The sequence below is a fragment of the Beta vulgaris genome, chromosome 2, assembly GCF_026745355.1.
Source record: "Beta vulgaris subsp. vulgaris cultivar EL10 chromosome 2, EL10.2, whole genome shotgun sequence".
NCBI classification, from domain to species: Eukaryota; Viridiplantae; Streptophyta; class Magnoliopsida; order Caryophyllales; family Amaranthaceae; genus Beta; species Beta vulgaris.
Window position 1 is genome coordinate 39,004,119 of NC_079203.1, and position 18,063 is coordinate 39,022,181.

Consider the following 18,063-nt stretch of genomic DNA (forward strand, 5'->3'; position numbering starts at 1 on the left):
GGGTACTTCAATGGGGAGAAACGATTTTGTATTTCAGGCTTTCAACAAGTAAGGACTTATTTTCTAGATTGAGTGTTAATATTGATGATGATAAAGGTATTTAACTTACTTAAGCTAAAGGGGAAGGAATGATCCTCCTTTAGCTTACCCAACATTCCCAAATACCTTTAGGTGCCGACGGTAAAATACGGTACTGTTTTGCTATGTTTTGAGGGACCCAACTGATTTTTAAAAATCAAAATCCATAACATCTACGAATTCTTCAAAATCCATGACATTTACGAAATTTTCAAATTTCAAATTATGTTTCAAATTGACTATTATTCATTTGATTCTTTTTCAGTTTACTTAACCTAATGTTGGTTCAAATTATTAGTTTGTTTATTCGAGTTATTTACTCCCAAATTAAGTATATGTTCATTATATATATATATATATATATATATATATATATATATATATATATATATATATATATTGTCTTAATGAACAAATATGATTCTTCATCAATGAACAACATAAAACCTACGGAAAATTCCTGAGGTATCCTTGAGGTTTGACGTAATTCTCAAATTGTCCCTTACATTTAGGGAATTTCTTGTATACCCCTCAACTTTGACTTTGTGCTTGAAATACTCTTACTATTGACAGCGCCTTGAAGAACATTAGGGTTTTCTCTCTCCTCCTACCATCCTCCATTGATGAACCTCTAAGCCTTTTCTCTCCTCTCCCACCATCTTCCATGTTATTTTCTTGAATTTTTTAGATACATTTATGCCACTATTTTTTAATATTAGTTAGATTTTGTTGTTAATAGAGATTTTTAATCAAATTATGAACTAACAAAATGAAATCAGATTATGGTTTGTGAAATAAATTCAAAACTTCTTCCCACAATTTCTTACAGCGATGGAGCCACAATAGCGGGCGGAAGGTGGCCCGGATAGACGGAGAAGGGCAGGGAGAATTAAGGGGGTTGGTCTTCGACCTACTATTTGCGGATGCGTTTGCTAGTGGTTGATGCTTGCAACCACCACTAGCAGTTGATGCTGGTGAGTGTCGCTGCTGAGGACACAGTGCTTGCAACCCTTCGTGGTTGTTGGCTAGAATTTGGCCATAGTTTCCGAACCATTAAGCTCCCAACTTGGATTCAATAGGGTTTAATATAGTTTAAACAAAAAACATTCTTTTGTTTTAATGAATAGTTTTCTTCTGTGCATGATTATCAGTTTCCAATTCTGCAAATAACAATTAATGAAGATTGGGAAAAGAGAGAGATCATGGAGGTCAGGAGAGAGAAAAATCTTAGAGATTCATCAATGGAGGATGTTGGGGGGGAACCTAACAACATTAGAGCGCAGTCAATAGTAAGGGTATTTTGAGCCCAAAGTCAAAGTTCAGGGGTATCTGAGGTTTTCCCAAATGTGAGGAGCAATTTAAGAATTACATCAAACCTCAGGAGTACCTCAGGCATATTTCCTAAAATCTATAATGAATATTCCAATTGACTAATTGTATAAATATCCAAAAAGCAGTACAAATTGGTAAATTCAAAATACAATATGTATGCAAAGGCAGAATTGTAAACAAAATAATACAGTATATCCCATGTGATATAGGGTCTGAAAAACATCTATTTGCTAACTAATTAGTTGCTTCTGAACTTCCTCCCTTTTCAATTAATTTGTTTTGTGAGATCTCGACACCATAACGTATCCTTAGCTGTCTGATCTTATCAAACTGAATTGATACCAGAAAGAAAAGAGCAATAATTAAAACAAAATTCTTCAAGTTTAAAATGCAACGAACATAATTTTTCAGAAACACAATATCAAACACATTTAAACAATACAATGAACATGTTCATAGACACAAGATGAATATATATATATATATATATATATATATATATATATTATATATATATATATATATATATATATATATATATATATATATATATATATACTACCTCTGTTTTATTTAGTTGCAACGTTTTGACTTTCACGCTTGCCAATGTACAATTTCAAATCGTTTTATCTCTAATTGTATGTAAGTAAAAATTATAAAAATTTGATATTATGAAAGCTTACATCGAAACGAATCAAACAAGACCCCACATGACTATATTTTGTTTAACATATAAATCAAAAAATGTGCTCAAAGAAGAGAACATGAATAGTGCAATTTGTCAAACGTTGCAACTAAAAAAGAACGGAGGTAGTATATATATATATATATATATATATATATATATATATATATATATAATATATGTGTGTGTGTGTGTGTGTGTGTGTGTGTGTGTGTGTGTGTGTGTGTGTGTGTGTGTGTGTGGGTGTATATGATCATATATAACTAGCATCTGACTAAAATGATTTTAGTGAAAACATGTTACTTAATGAACATACATTGCCCCGAAATGTGCATTTCGTACTTATGGATATTACAATGAACATCATGTAATCACACCAAGAACATTTAAACAAATATCAAACATTTGTAGACAAATATATATGATAATTAACCCATCATCAATTCATATAATTTTATTAAACATATTAACAACACGCAATGAACATATGAGCGATAAACAACAAATATTTGACCAACATGTTTTCAGCAAACACATGTTAATAGGACAATGAGCATATGCCAAATAAAATTCATGGCTGGTATTCATACAACTAATATGTGCCTAGCACAAAATGAACATTAATGTACCTAACATCTAAACAAACACAAACTAAACATATGATTATACAACAAACAATATATACACATTACAAAGAACATTACTTGTTTTTTTTGTTGCACATACACTTTTCCTGATGTCAAACTTGTTCCCGCTCTTCTTCGTTCACTGACCTCTGAACTCTCCCCTTCGTTCATTGGGACATCAAATCGCAAGGTTGTTTTCATTTTTTCACAAACCATCATCAATATCATAAATCCATTTTTGAATAAGGAATGAAAATTCGAAATGTAAAAAATGTTCATTTTCTTATCAAATCCATAAATCTAGTACCTTATGTTGTCGATTCGATTTGCTGTTATTATTTTCATCTCCATGTATAAGAGTTGTGTAAGAAAAATGCAAAATTTTTAAAATTTGATGAGATAGGTTAGAGAGAAGTTAGAGAGACATTGGAGAATTTGGTAAGAATAAATATATAGTCTCTGAAATTTGTGTGGGAAAATTAAAGTAACTAATTCAAAAACTAGGTTTTTTATATATTTTTTTCGATGTCTATTGGAGATCATAAGACATTCTTTCTTTACACAGCTGGCAGGGCCGGTTCTGAGGGTAGGCAAGGAGTGCCACCGCCCAGGGCCCACGATCGTGAGGGGCCCAAAAAAAAGAAATTAACTATGACCAGTTAAATAAAAATTGATACACTTTTTGAATATTTAGTGAAATTTGTGCTAGTTTGTACAATTTTTAATAATATTATGTGCTTATTTTTTATTGGTATCATTAACAAAATATAGATTATAGTTTTAGGTACGAAGGTTTTATTATATGGCCTATAAAATATTAGGATCGACTCATATAGGGGCCTTTATTTTTAGGTCCGCCTAGGGCCCAAAAATTATCAGGAACGGCCCTGACAGCTGGTTTAATGAATCTGCATTTTATGCTTTGCTGATCCTTATTTTGACCAGTGTGCACCTTTCTAATGGTACACCCATGAGCATCATCTACTGATCTGAACTTCTATTTATCGCCCCATAATTACTTGAAATCGCCCCCAAAAAAATTGAAATGTCATTTATAACCTTTTCTTTCTTCCTCCCTAAACCACCACCCCCACCAACCCCATTGCCACAGCCACCGACAACAGCTCCACCCTCCCCCACCCAACCCTCTCCAGCAACACCCCATCCCCACGAGCAACCCCCCACCTCATGCAATCCCCACAAGCAACACTTCACCCCCTGCAACCACCACCACCACCAGCCCCCACCCCCGCGATTTACCTAGATTGGAGCTCGCCTACCCCCGCGATTTACCCAGATTCGAACCATGAAACAGATAGTCCCGACGAAATTTTTTTAAAATTACGAACGTCCTGGCCGGACGTTCCTCCCATGGGGTGAACGTCCTGGCCGGACGTCGTGGGAGGTTGTCGTGGGGGTAGGTTGTCGCAGGTGGCAGTGGGAAGGTAGGTGGTGGTGGTTGGGGTGGTTGGTGGTATGAAAAAGAGGAAAGGGTCAAATGGCAGTGGAAAGGTAGGTGGTGTTGGTGGGGGGTGGTGGGTGGTAGAAAAGAGGAAAGGGTAAAATGGTCCATAAAAATAAATTTGGGGCGATTTTAAGTAATTTCATGGCAATGTTTAACAATCTCCTGATTGCCAGCGAGGAGTTCATGACTTACTCAACAATAAAGGAATGACAGTTGTCATTACCAAGGGATTAAAATGTGTCATTTATCGAATCATAATCAATAGAATAATATCCACCTTTGTCAAAAAAAAAAAAAAAAAAAATCAATAGAATAATAATGGCAATTGTGAAAACAAATTTGCACCTACTTTTCTTAGTTTTGTCCATAGGTTTCAGCAGAACATCAAAACTTCGAACCCAACTCATACGTTCTTTATATCCACTTCCTTGTTGGGCTTGTACAGTTGTACACCTAACAGTATTGAAGTTCAAGCTATTCAGTAATTACTTTGTTAGCTAAAAGTTGGTGGTTGGACCTCCCAAAAGTGAAAAGGACCGGTATTTTTCTTGGATTCTAAAATGTATACTTTCTTTAGTTTTTAATGGGTGGACTTAACTCGACCTGAAATCTTAAATGAGTTTGGTTTAGATTGACTTTTTAAAAATCGAACTAACTCGAACAAGCTGATTTAGAATTTGGGTTAGGTTTAGGTTGGGTCACCTTGAACCTAACCCGTTTTTATAACTTAAGTCACCTATTTTCTAATTATAAACTCGTATATAGGGCCAAGACCATTTCTTAATTTGAAGGCGATGACTAATTTATGGCTTTGAAGTTTGAGTCTTCGATTTAATTGACATTTAAAGTTAGGATTTCCAATGCTTTGATTTTTAATGTACAATCATTGTAGTTTTAAAATATAAATCTGATCATATTGGGTTTGTTTCGGGGTCAACTCCAAACTTAAATGGCAGACCGGTTCGGGTTCTGTTTTTTACTAGAAATTAAAACTAGGTCGTTTTTGATTAGGTGTAATGACTGAGATAGGAATTGGGTCGACCTAAACCTGATCCAATTCGACCTAATTGTCACCCTTAGTTCTAGGCATTAACTCCTTCTCTTTGCATAATAAGCTTCCTCATTTTTATTATTTCTCCTTAGATTTGGAGATCCATTGTCTTATATCAGTCAAATATTCTAAGGAATTCAAAAGCTTAAAATGATGTCTTCACATTTTGATATTTTTGTGCATGATAATAGTATGTATATTAAGTTTGGCCTCATGATAAAAAAAAATATTAGCTCCGCCACTGAATTACCGTGAATAATTTTCTACATAAATTTAGGCAGGGTTGTTCAGAATATAGTATGGACTAGGGGTGTTCATAATTATCCGATTCGGTTGATCTCGATGCGATTTTTCGAATATTCGATCCATAAACCGCAAAACCAATTTTACATTGGACATTTGGACCTTTTGCCTGATTATCTAGTTTTACGAGAACTATCAATTTATTTGGTTTTCAACAACTTGGTACCAATATTTTAGTCATTTAGAAGTTTTACTTTTTCTATTGTACCTCATAAACTATTTTTCAGCAACAAGTTACAAAACTTTACCACAATTAACAAATAATGTAGAAAAAGTGGTTAAACCGCACTGCAACAAATGGTCCAAAAAAATAGAAAAATGGTTACATAACTCATATTGCGCAAGGCCGTCTTAAAAATTTTGAGACCATTGTGCTTATTATAGAGTTGAGTCCTAAATATATAAATAGAATGTGTAGGTTGTAAAATTATAAATATTGTACTCTATAAAATACATCATTGTTAAAATACTTTTAACAAAATAAGCTCGAGTTTAAAGAATATGACTAAAGCAAACATTTATAAGATTTTTGGACTCTGTATAAAACGAGACCTCGCTCGTGTTGTTCGTCTCTTTGCAACCCCTAGTAAACGGCCCTGATATCGCGGATTAAAAAACCACACTATACCAAACCGTTTCATGTGATGGGATCTCGATTGGTTTATGCAAGAGTGTGGTACGGTTTGGTTTAGAAAAAAAGTGGAACCGCATATTTACGATTTGGTTTGAATGCTATCTCAAACCGCGTCAACCAAATCTACGAACCGTCCTACATGTTGGTATAATTAGTTGGCATGACATGAGACATGTACGAGTGTCTTATAATATTGCTTCTTTGCCATACATATATAAGAAATTAAGAATCCCTCAAACACCTTCCGAGAATAAAGGTAATACTAGACCTCTAGAAATGTACGAATAGGACCATTCGTCCATTCCGTGACCCATATGCACTACATGTAAAAATTCAGATATGTCTTGTACATTAAACTACATCTGTATCAGAAGTTGCACATGCAGTCATGCACTTTGATGAGTTTATACATCTCAATACAACTAGAACTCGTGCAATTTCATGCATCTTTTTCGCCGATTATTTGGGTCTAAAAAAATTGTGATCGATAGTCAGGGATCATTCAAGAGACAAATACTTCCTCCTATCCGTCTTGTAAGCTTTTATCGATTTGTTTGCTTTTTGCAAAGATAAAAATCATTAACGTCTATTGTAACTATTAACTATTAGATAAGAGCATATAATTATGTATAGTCATGTTAGATTTTTTTTAATATATAATTTTAAATTATGAACTTTTTTCTATAAATTTAATAATCCTTGTCAATGGTCAAAGACAATATTGTGAAAAAAGAACTCAATAAACTATTGCAAGATGAATAAAAGTAAAAGTATTAGAATATTCCCTCCCTCCTGCCAAGGTCGATCAATAAAGTTATTGATGACATTTGTGTAGCAATGTCATGTGTTTAGTTCAGCACAAAGATACATCATTTTCTCTCAGGTGGTATTTTCTCTCATTCATTCATTTGATCACTGCCTTCAATGCAGGAAATCACAACCTTAAATAAGGCGACATCATTACATATCCCTAGGTCTAAATAACAACATCAAGTAATAAGAAGATGTTGGGTATATGGCGTGCTATGAAGCTCATGGAGTTGTATGGGTGTGGAGATGAGGTTACGTAGAAGGAAAACGTCATCTAGGACATAATGCTAACTTTGAATGGACATATCTTTCAATCTATAAATGATTTTGAGGTGATTCAAAAAGGAGTTGATATCTTGTTCCGAGAGGTTTCCAACGATAGGTCATATGTCCAATTCCGATGAGAAACGAGAAAGTTATGACTGTTTTACGAAGAACTGACGAAACTGACGGCAGAAAACTTAGGTGCGCCCGCACCTGAGGCCTGGTGCGCCCGCACCTGAGGCCTGGTGCTCCCGCACCAAGGGCTGGTGCGCCCGCACCAAGGCCTAGTGCGCCCGCACCAAGGGCTGGTGCGCCCGCACCTATTGAGGACGCGTTTTTTTCCCGGTTTTGCTTAGTGGGGGTATAGATAGGTGCCCTAAGTTGGGAAAGAGTGAGTGCAACGAAGGGAATCCCAGAAAGTTGGGATTGTGCCGATACGCGGATAGGGATGTCTTATGACAACCTTCTTTTCTCAACTCAAATGCTTCGAGTTTAAGTTAGTGTTCATTGCTTACCTGTAAATAGACATTAGATCTAAACACATATTTGAGAGAGAAAAAGCTTTAGAGAGAGTTCTTGAGTGCTTTTGTTATCTTTCTTGAATATTCATCGATTCCTAGTGCATATTCGTGGTTTTTCTCTCAGTTCTTGGGTTTCCACGTAAAAGTTCTGGTGTGTTCTTTCCTGCTTTCTTATTTGATATTCTATTATTGTTTGCTATTATTTCTAGATTGATAGTCAATAGAACTTACAATTGGTATCAAGAGCTAGGTTGATTATTGTCTAGATCTAGAATAATTAACAATGGAGGATTCAAAGATTAGAATTGAGAAGTTTGATGGGACAAATTTTGGATATTGGAAGATGCAAATAGAAGACATCTTATATCAGAAAAATCTGTATCAACCTTTGTCTGAAAAGCCTGCTGAGATGAGGAGGCTAAGTGGAAAGTACTGGAAGCAGGCACTAGCGGTGGTGCGTTTGACATTGGCTCGGACTGTGGCGTTCAATGTCAAGGATATCAAAACAACGGCTGGATTGATCAAAGCACTGTCAGATATGTAGAAGCCCTCGCAATGAATAAGGTATATCTGATGCCCGTTTGTTTGATTTAGAGATGAATAATGGTAGTTTTGCTGCTAACATATTAATGAATTTAATTCATTAATAAGTCAGTTATCTTCGGTTAATATTGTTTGAGGATGAAGTGAAAGCCCTAATTTTGTTGCCTCTTACCTACTGCTGGGAAACTGTTGTAACTGCTGTTAGTAATTCTCTGGTAAAGAAAATTGGTTTATATGTTGTCCGTGATCTGATTTTGAGTGAGAGCATTCGAAGGAAGGAGAGTGGAGAATCATCTGGAGCATACAGTGCAGAAGGTAGAGGGAGGGGAAAAGGGAGGAACTTTCAGGGAAAATCGGAGTCAAAGGGGGACCGGAGTAAGTCAAAAGGCAGGGCTAGTGTTACTTGTGGGGTGTGGTAATGAAGGACATTTAAAGAGAGATTGCCCTAACAAAAGTGAATGGGAAAGTGAAGAATAAGGTTCAAGAAAGTGATGATGAAGAAGAAGCATCAACTAACTTGATTTCTGAGTACGATTTCGATGCTTTGATGGTAAGCATGGATGATCAGGAAGAGTTGGTTGGGTGCTCGGGATCATGGGTCTTGGATTCGGGTTCTTCTCATCATTCCTCACCATGCAAGGAGTGTTTCGGAATTTCAAATCGGAAAACTTGAAAAGGTCTACCTTGCGGATGGCAAGGCAGTGGAAGTCATGGGGAAAGGTGATGTGAGTGTGAAACTCACTCATGGTGGCTCGTTGGAGTTGAAGAATGTCAAGTTTATCCCAAGGTTGAAGAAAATTGATATCGGTAGCCCAACTTGCTACATCGGGTTACAAGGTTGTGTTTGATGGTGGTTCTTGGAAGATTGTCAAGGGAGCAATGATCATAGCTCGTGGGACAAGGAGTGGAACACTTTACACCATGGGAGCACAATAGGGGTCCGGATTGGGATGAGAACTTCATGTAAGTGTCGTTTGGTCGGAAAACTATCGATAGTGGGCCAAGGGATGAGAACCGTGGTGAAGCGGTATCCCGGTGGCAAATTGACCGGTAAGCGCACAAGGTGAAGGACGGCACACAAGCATGTTGTGCCGGAAATCCTAAGTGGAACAAAGGGTGTATTGTTCGAGTGGGAGCAATGTGAGTTTGCTTTTAGAAAATGAGAAGCTTCTTTGGCTTAGGTGGTAATTGGTTTTATTGAAGTTTGATGAGACTTCAATGTGCTTCTTTGGTTGGAGAGGAAGTGATTATCTTCTTGTTGTAGAGGAAGGGATCTTCATTTGGCTGTGCTTGTCTCTAAGGTGATCCGACCTCCGGGGTAGGAGGGTGTGTAGGTTCATGGAGTGATGGTGCAATATTTTGAAGGTTAGTATTAAGAATCAAAGTCGGTGTAGACTTTGATATCTTTTGTATTGGAGTTGGTGCAAACTTCAATGTTATTTTCCTTGGTGTAGAGGAGATGTGTTGTCATGGGATGCTTGAGTATGTCATGGTTTGGACACGACTGAGATTGCTTTTGCAGTGGGAGTTGTGTGTAGGATGATGAATGAGAGGATGATGAAGGTATGAAGTTTTCTTCACTTACACCTATCTCCAAGTGGGAGTTTGTTGGGTATATGGCGTGATATGAAGCTCATGGAGGTGTATGGGTGTGGAGATGAGGTTGCGTAGAAGGAAAACGTCATTTGGGACATAAGGCTAACTTTGAATGGACATATCTTTCAATCTATAAATGATTTTGAGGTGATTCAAAGTGGAGGTGATAGCTTGTTCCGAGAGCTTTCCAACGATAGGTCATATGTCCAATTCCGTGAGAAACGAGAAAGTTATGACTGTTTTAGAAGAACTGACGAAACTGACGGCAGAAGACTCAGGTGCGCCCGCACCTGAGGCCTGGTGCGCCCACACCACGGGATGGTGCGCCCGCACCTATTGAGGACGCGTTTTTTTTCCGGTTTTGCTTAGTGGGGGTATAAATAGGTGTCCTAATTGCGTCATTAATGTATTCTTCATCTCTAAACACATATTTGAGAGAGAAAAAGCTTTAGAGAGAGTTCTTGAGTGCTTTTGTAATCTTTCTTGAATATTCATCGATTCCTAGTGCATATTCGTGGTTTTTCTCCCAGTTCTTGGGTTTCCACGTAAAAGTTCTGGTGTGTTATTTCCTGCTTTCTTATTTGATATTCTATTATTGTTTGCTATTATTTCTAGATTGATAGTCAAAAGAACTTACAGAAGACACCTAGACAAAGTATCTTAGCAAACAGACAAAAAATATAAACTGACGCAGCAGCAATAAAGAGAAATATCCTAGGGAATAAGATGAAATAAGATTGGGCCTAGAACATTATATTGTAGATGATCAACCTTCTACATTGCTTTTTACATGTGTTGCACTTCTTCCTAGCTTCTCTACTGAATCTTCTACCTCTGTTCCATCTACCTCCTCTTGCATTATTCCATGTGTCTCTCGTTCTTTCTTTTCCATCTCTCTGAGCCTTAGGATGCCTACTAGGGTATCCTATAATTCTCCAGCACTTCTCTCTTATGTGTCCTACTTTCCCGTACTCTCCACAAGTGTGATCAGTGCTCTTACTCAACATGGCAATTGCTTCATTCACTTCTTTCATTGGCTTCAAGATTTCCTTTTGACTTTCTTCTTGGTGCAAGTAGCTACAAGCTACATCAATAGATGGCAGAGGGCTCATCATGAGAAGATGGCTCCTCTGCAATTGATAGGCTTCATCAAACCCATTAAGAAGTTGGACGGAACAACTTCTGCTCCTCTTGTTGCTCATTTAGAGCCTTAATGAAAGCATTGATTTCAGGGGTCATAGTTGTGATAGGAGGCAGGTTACTCAAGAACTCAAGCTCCTCCCACAATCCTCTCATTCCAGTATAATGATATGTTACAGATTTATCTCCTTGCTTGGTTTCATATATCTCCTTACTCAACTTATATTTCCTCGACCCATTAGTGACAACATATCTCTTCTCAAGTTGTCTCCAGATTTCAGTAGAGTTGTTCAAAAACATTATAGATTTGTTTATAGGTTCATTCACACTCCCTAGAATCCATGAGATAACCATGCTATTGCAGGTATCCCATGCTTCTTGTTTCACAACATCACTGCTATCTCTCTTCACTGTGCCAGTAACAAACCCAAGTTTTCTTTTTGAGGCCAACCCTATCTCCAATTATCTTTTCCAGGACCTATAGTTCCCTGATCCCTGGAGTTTCTCAACATTAATAGAACTACTCCCATATGAGGGGTGAAGATATAAAGGACTACTGCTATCAATACCTGGGGCCATTTTAAACAATAAAGATTTTCCTTCCTACGCAGTAGTTATATCATGTATTTATTTGACACTGATATTTAGGGAAAGATAGAATTTTTACTAAGGGAAAAAATTAACAAAAAACGAAGCTTTCTTACCAGGGGGTTTTTGCTGAAACCAAACTACACAGAATGCTCGAACCTCAAGCTCTGATACCATGATGACATTTGTGTAGCAATGTCATATGTTTAGTTTCAGCACAAAGATACATCATTTTCTCTCAGGTGGTATTTTCTCTCATTCATTCATTTGATCACTGCCTTCAATGGAGGAAATCACGACCTTAAATAACGCGGCACCATTATAGATCCCTAGGTCTAAATAACAGCATTAAGTAATAAGAGGACGCCTAGGCAAAGTATCGTAGCAAACAGACAAAAAATATAAGCTGACTCAGCAGCAATAAAGAGAGAAATATCCTAGGAAAATGATAAGATGAAATAAAATTGGGCTTAGAACATTACATTGCACTAGTATGGGCTAAACTACCTTCACCTCAACAATTATGATTGATGAAGAGTGAAATTTGGAAGGTGTAAAATTCAACCATAAATTCCAACAATGTTCCAGTATGGAGTAATTATTATAGGGTGAATCGGCATGTTCACACACACATTAGTAAACATGTCTGAAATATGCATTATAAAACACATATATATACTAATCTCGGGCGTTGATTCGAGAAACGCCCTTCCAATGCCAAAATCAGTAAAGAAAGAGCTGGTAGTTCTCAAGTAGGGTATATTATGATTGTGAACGGATCTTAATAATTCATATAATAGATATTTATATATAGTGGCCGGGAGTGTCCTATGGAAAATAGGATATTTTTCTTATTGGCTCAATCAATACTTTATCCCCTCCTTGATACTTATATTTAGACCTAAAATCCATCTAAAGACATAAATGGATTAGAACCAGGCTCAGCACAGATGGCTCGGGCCAAGAATACTGATAAGGCACAAGATAAGGATCGATATCGTCCCTATAATACCGGTATGGCGGTAAGTAAACATTATTTCGTTTATGTATCTGCGCATGAGACCTTGACGGTTTGATATGACGGTTTTGGACAGTCTAATGGACTGATATGAAACTTAGACAGCCCCATACATATAACTGTTATAACAAGGCTAAGTTTAAAAAAGAACGAACTCTGATACTTGGATTTATTTTTTGGAGGAATACATTTCTTCATGTACACCCATTATCACGCAAGTATATGCTATTGATTAACCCATAAAGCAGTAAGAATATCGAAGAATAAACTGGATAATTAAACTTATGGTATATATCTTATAGAAGAGAGCGAAGATGATATGTTTCATTGAAACATTTTTGTATATGAAACATGATTATCCCATCATCAACTCAAACTCATGGAAATCAACTTTACCATCAAGATTAAGATCAACCACCTTAATCATCTTCTCGATTTCACTCATATCCCAACCATTATCTAATCCTAAACACATCAAAACTCTCTTTATTTCCTTTGCATCAATAAAACCATCCCCATCTTCATCAAAAACCATGAATGCTTGTCTAAGAAGTTGTTCTTTTTCTCTCTTCTCTTCCTCCTCGAGCTCGATCAGGACTTCTTTCGCCTCGAGTTGTTCTTCAAGTATATCGAAGCTCGATTCTTCTTCTTCTTCCTTCACTAACCCTAGTTGTTTCACCACATTGCATGCTTTTTCTTTGGCTATTCTTCCATCTTTGTCCATGCCAAACACAGTTATTAACGCTTTTGCCCTCGACTCGTGGGCTTGAACTACGTCCATCTTACATGGAATTGGAAGGGCATAATTGGAATTCGAGTTCGGGGCGTTTGAGTGAGGAACTACTCCTAGAGAAGGAACAACGTTGCTTACAAGCAATTGGTATAGTTTGCGAATGCCTAACATATTGATAATGAGAGGAAAAAAATGTAAGAAAAATAAATGAATGAATTGAACTAGCTAGAGAAGAATTAAGTGTAGCTAAGATAGACTAATTAGTAGTTTTGGGGATGCCCTTTTGTTTTGAAGGGCTACTTCATTATATAGTGGAATATCGTGAAAGATGGTAGCTAACATTGCTTAGGTGTTTCCTGACAATTTCTCAGGAATGCTGTGCCACTATATGTCTAATAATTGAGAGAGAGTACTATTATTAACATTGTTTTATATGCAATTCTGTTTTTCAAAATATTTTAGGAGCATTAATTTGCCTTGTCGAAGGGGATATGAACTGGATTTGGTGTATAGAATATGGTGTATTATGTGATAATGCAAGAAAAGTAGGATGTACTTTTTAGCTTATTTGATATCGTAACAAAGTATTGAAGAGATCATGTGATAGTCTCATAATTAAGTCATAATTATTCTGAACGAAGCTAGATTTACTAGATAGAATATTGGTAATGTAGGGATTGCATTAATTAATTACTTCATCCATTAGAAACCATTACTAATTGTAACTTAAGGACATTAGTAAATTTTATAATTGTAATAAAATACAGAAGAAAAATATACACCAAATCAGATTCTACCCACCTTTGTGACATACTTAGATGAGAATTTATATTTTATTGTAAATAGTCTAGAGTATCTTATGTCAATAATTTTCTTTAGCATGATTTATAAACACAAATTTATTTATGATTTAGGTTATTTACATAGAAAGTGAGCCTGCCTATTCATCTTGCTTCAAGAGTTATATATTGTTTAAGATAATTCTCTAAGGATAACTAAAATTTCAATATATTCTTCACCTAATGCATTATGCATGTACTATCCTTGAGTTGTCCTAAACAAAAAGAGTAATCAACTTAACCACTTTTCCTTCCAACCTTCCCACCCCATCCTCTCTATCCCTTTTTGTAGTTATTCACTTTTTGAAATAAAATAAGTTTCTTTTTTCTACAATGTCTCTCTCCTCTAAAATTGGCATTCAATTGAAAAAAAAGCAAGGTAACTTTATTTGTAATACCTCACAGAGAATTGACGAAACTAATGCATACTCATGCACCTAGTCTAATCCAAGTTTAAGCTCTTTCCAAAATTACATAATTTGATTCTGATGTAAACCAACACTACATCGACTAAATATGAAAATTAATATAATGACTGTTATATAATAATTAATTGACAACTATAGACACATAATCGTATCGCCTTATTTAGTACAATGACTAATATCCTGCTTCAATTGGTCCGGATCAAGGAAAGTAAAACAAGTCTAAAATAAAATGCTTTAAACCCAAATTCATTTTCTAACTCTCTTTAGTAACTCATTTTCGAAAATCCTTCTTATAAATAGTTTTACTAAACCCACTTCCTAAACCGTTTTAAAATAACTTTTTAATAGTCCATATTTGAAAAACCTTTTAAAAATAGTTTTATGAAAGCCCAATTTTATAAACCCCTTTTCTAACTCAATTTAATTAATATAATTAATTAATTATACCAATTAGTTTTATTAATAAAAATATCATTCATAAAAAATTATCTTTTCCTAAAGTATTTTTAAATATCTTTTACTAAATATTTTCTAAAATCTTTTATAATAAAAATCTTTTAGAAACCTACTAACTATTTTCTAATATCTTTTAGAGACCTAATATCTTTCAAGTATCTATATCTATATATACATCCTCACTTAACAATCTCGTGGGGGATGGGGGGTTTTCATTCAACTAACTAATTTTATACCACATCAACACACAACAAAATTAACTAACTTTATTTGCTTTTTTTTAAAAAAAATTTTTTTTTTTATGTTACTAACATTCTATTCATGATGTAAGTTTTTAATATATTCCTACATTATAAGTATTGTACATATTATACTAACTCTTTGCGATATTTTATTTTCTTATTTCTATTTCTTTTTATGAACATATTTTTTTATGCCTGATTGCTATATTTATCACCTTGTATTTATGGTTAATCAAGACCTAAATAAATGTTCTAACTAAATCAGATAATATGGACAACCTGCTAGGAGCACAGTAATCTGATTGTTAAATCACATGTCACTAAAAAATTAGTCCTTTATGTGTTTCGCTAAATGTTTTTAGGGTGTTTAAACATTATTTGATTATTCTTTAGCATAAAATTCATAATGAATCGATATTTAGTAAAGGTCAATAATGGACAGTTAACATAGTTCCTGACTGTGTTGTACCTTACCCCTGAACTCAATCTTTGGTTCACTTTGACCATCTATGGAGTCATGACGAAGAAATCTACATTGGATAAGTCCCTATTTTATTTATACGATTTTTCAATATCCAATTAGATTTATGATTCTTCCTTTACAAAATTGTTGACGACTTCAAAATATTTTCAATACAAAACCTTTACCGATATTGAACATTTTGCCACTGAGAGCCTGTCAACAAGGAAAACCCATGGGTCAATAATTACCCCTACCCATTACATTTAACTTGAACTCAACTTGAAGATGGTGAAAAGACGACTATCTTTCACCCAATTTCCTTTTTTTGATTGTTTTGATAGTTGTACAAGGTAAAACTCTATAAGGCACTCATGATAATTTATGTTCAATAGGACCAGTAATTATTATATTTCCTGTAAAGTCTTGATAGATTTATGAGATATCTAATTTTATAATAAAAACCTCACATAATAATTAATTTATCATGGAATATCTTATCGATATCATCCTCATTCAATTTGGTCATTGAAATTCAAACACTAAACCTTCAGTCCGACAATAACGTTGAACTGATACATACTACTCCTAATTAAAGCCATTGCTACAGCCTACAAATAAGAAGAAACAATACGTTGAATTGAAACATGTAAATCTTTTATGTATGATTTTTGTCAGCTATCTAATTTCACATAGAAACTGGAGATCCGACTATATACAATTTTTTCTTTACTGATTGGTGCAACAACTCAGCAAAGTCAGAATATTCATACATATAATTGAATTTTTTTTATAATTTCTAATGGGTCTTCACTTTTAGTGTCAGTGTGTTTAGTGACAATCTATTTATTATTACATGCACCTCAAATTTCCCACCTATTACCTTCCTTGAAGGAGGTAATGTGCATTCTAAAGTTATGTTGTCCATGCAACTTTATTTAATTATTGACTCTGTTCTTCAAATTGGCTAATACTACAACTATATACTATATAATTTATGTAAAAGTATTTATCATTTTAAGATCCTCGCATAGTGGGTGTCTTTTACGTATAGAAAATTCTGCATGATCTAAACCACCATCTGATCTGGGAGAATTATTATATTAGAAATGGTCTTCCTACCAAATATGCAAGATGCATGATAGCTGGTAAGACGCGTTTTCTAGCTAAACCGGTTTCCCCTACTCTTTCCTCTTTTCTCTTCTTGTACGTTTGGTTTCCTTTATCATTATTGTTTTTTTTTTTTTTTTTTGACAACGGGTAAAATTTGCATTAAATAAAAGAGAAATTACATCCTAGCGGTATTACAACCGGGCATAAAAAACGACAAAAAGAAGCTAGAAAAGCTTCTTTGTGTACATATTCTAAGGAACATGAGTAACTTATTACATATCCAGGCTGACTTAAGAATAGCATAAACAATGATAGGAGGAATTGGGGACAAAGTCTTGATGAAGAAGACATAAAATGAACGGAAATCTGATGATAGACGACACCCATACGATCTTCCGAAGTAGATTGTCGCGGATCCGAAAAAAGAAACCAAGAAGCTACGTCCATTGGTAACTTCTGACCCTGTTTAGAGGGTACTGAGAGTTTAGTCTCACGAGACTGAAACTCTAAGGGGGTGGAGGTCGAAACTTGCCCCAAATTAGATTGGGGGGCCTCCCACAAGATGCAATTTTTGAGTGTGATGACTATGGAAGTCATCACAAGAACTTGGTGTGAATTATAATCAAATAATTCACCCAAAAAGAAGATCCGAAGATCCCACCACGGCCTCTCTACTCTAGAAGATCGAACCAAATCAAGATTACTGGAACCATTACCTCTCATTTTACCCAATACTTGATCTCCTACCAATTCAAAACTGGATCCGAAAAGACCTAAACTAAAACTTAAGCTAGGAACATAAACAAGACAAAGGATATACTCCCAAAACATAATTCTACGCCGTTATCAACTCCGATTAAACTTCAGAAAACTGCAAGACACACAACAAAACAGAATAGTAAGTGAAAAGGGGAAGGGGGACACTGACTCAATTTACTAGAGGGACGGGGGACACCTAAATAGTTAAGTAGGGGAAGGGGATAGGGGAAGCCCAACGGACACTAAAGTGGGGATGGGGAGGGGGAAGCCCAGACTATACTAAGAAAAATTAACCAGGGGAAGGGGAGGGGAGACTCTTACCGATACCACAGGGAAAGGGGAGGGGGAGCCCAAATCTAAGCTATTAAAACACTAAGCA

General features: G+C 35.5%; 1 protein-coding gene across 1 annotated transcript; it reads right to left on the reverse strand.

Annotated features, from left to right (window-relative positions):
* Positions 1–12,918: 12,918 nt before the first annotated feature.
* On the reverse strand, positions 12,919–13,704 carry LOC104886701 (calmodulin-like protein 2). Its single transcript, XM_010671179.4, has one exon. The coding sequence runs from the start codon at positions 13,556–13,558 to the stop codon at positions 13,010–13,012; it is 549 nt and encodes a 182-aa protein (XP_010669481.2). The 5' UTR covers positions 13,559–13,704; the 3' UTR covers positions 12,919–13,009.
* Between the last annotated feature and the right edge of the window lie 4,359 nt (positions 13,705–18,063).

What these genes read in the sequence shown, in the direction of transcription:
- LOC104886701 (XM_010671179.4), bottom strand. Translation starts at nt 13,558, where the DNA reads ATGTTAGGCATTCGCAAACTATACCAATTGCTTGTAAGCAACGTTGTT.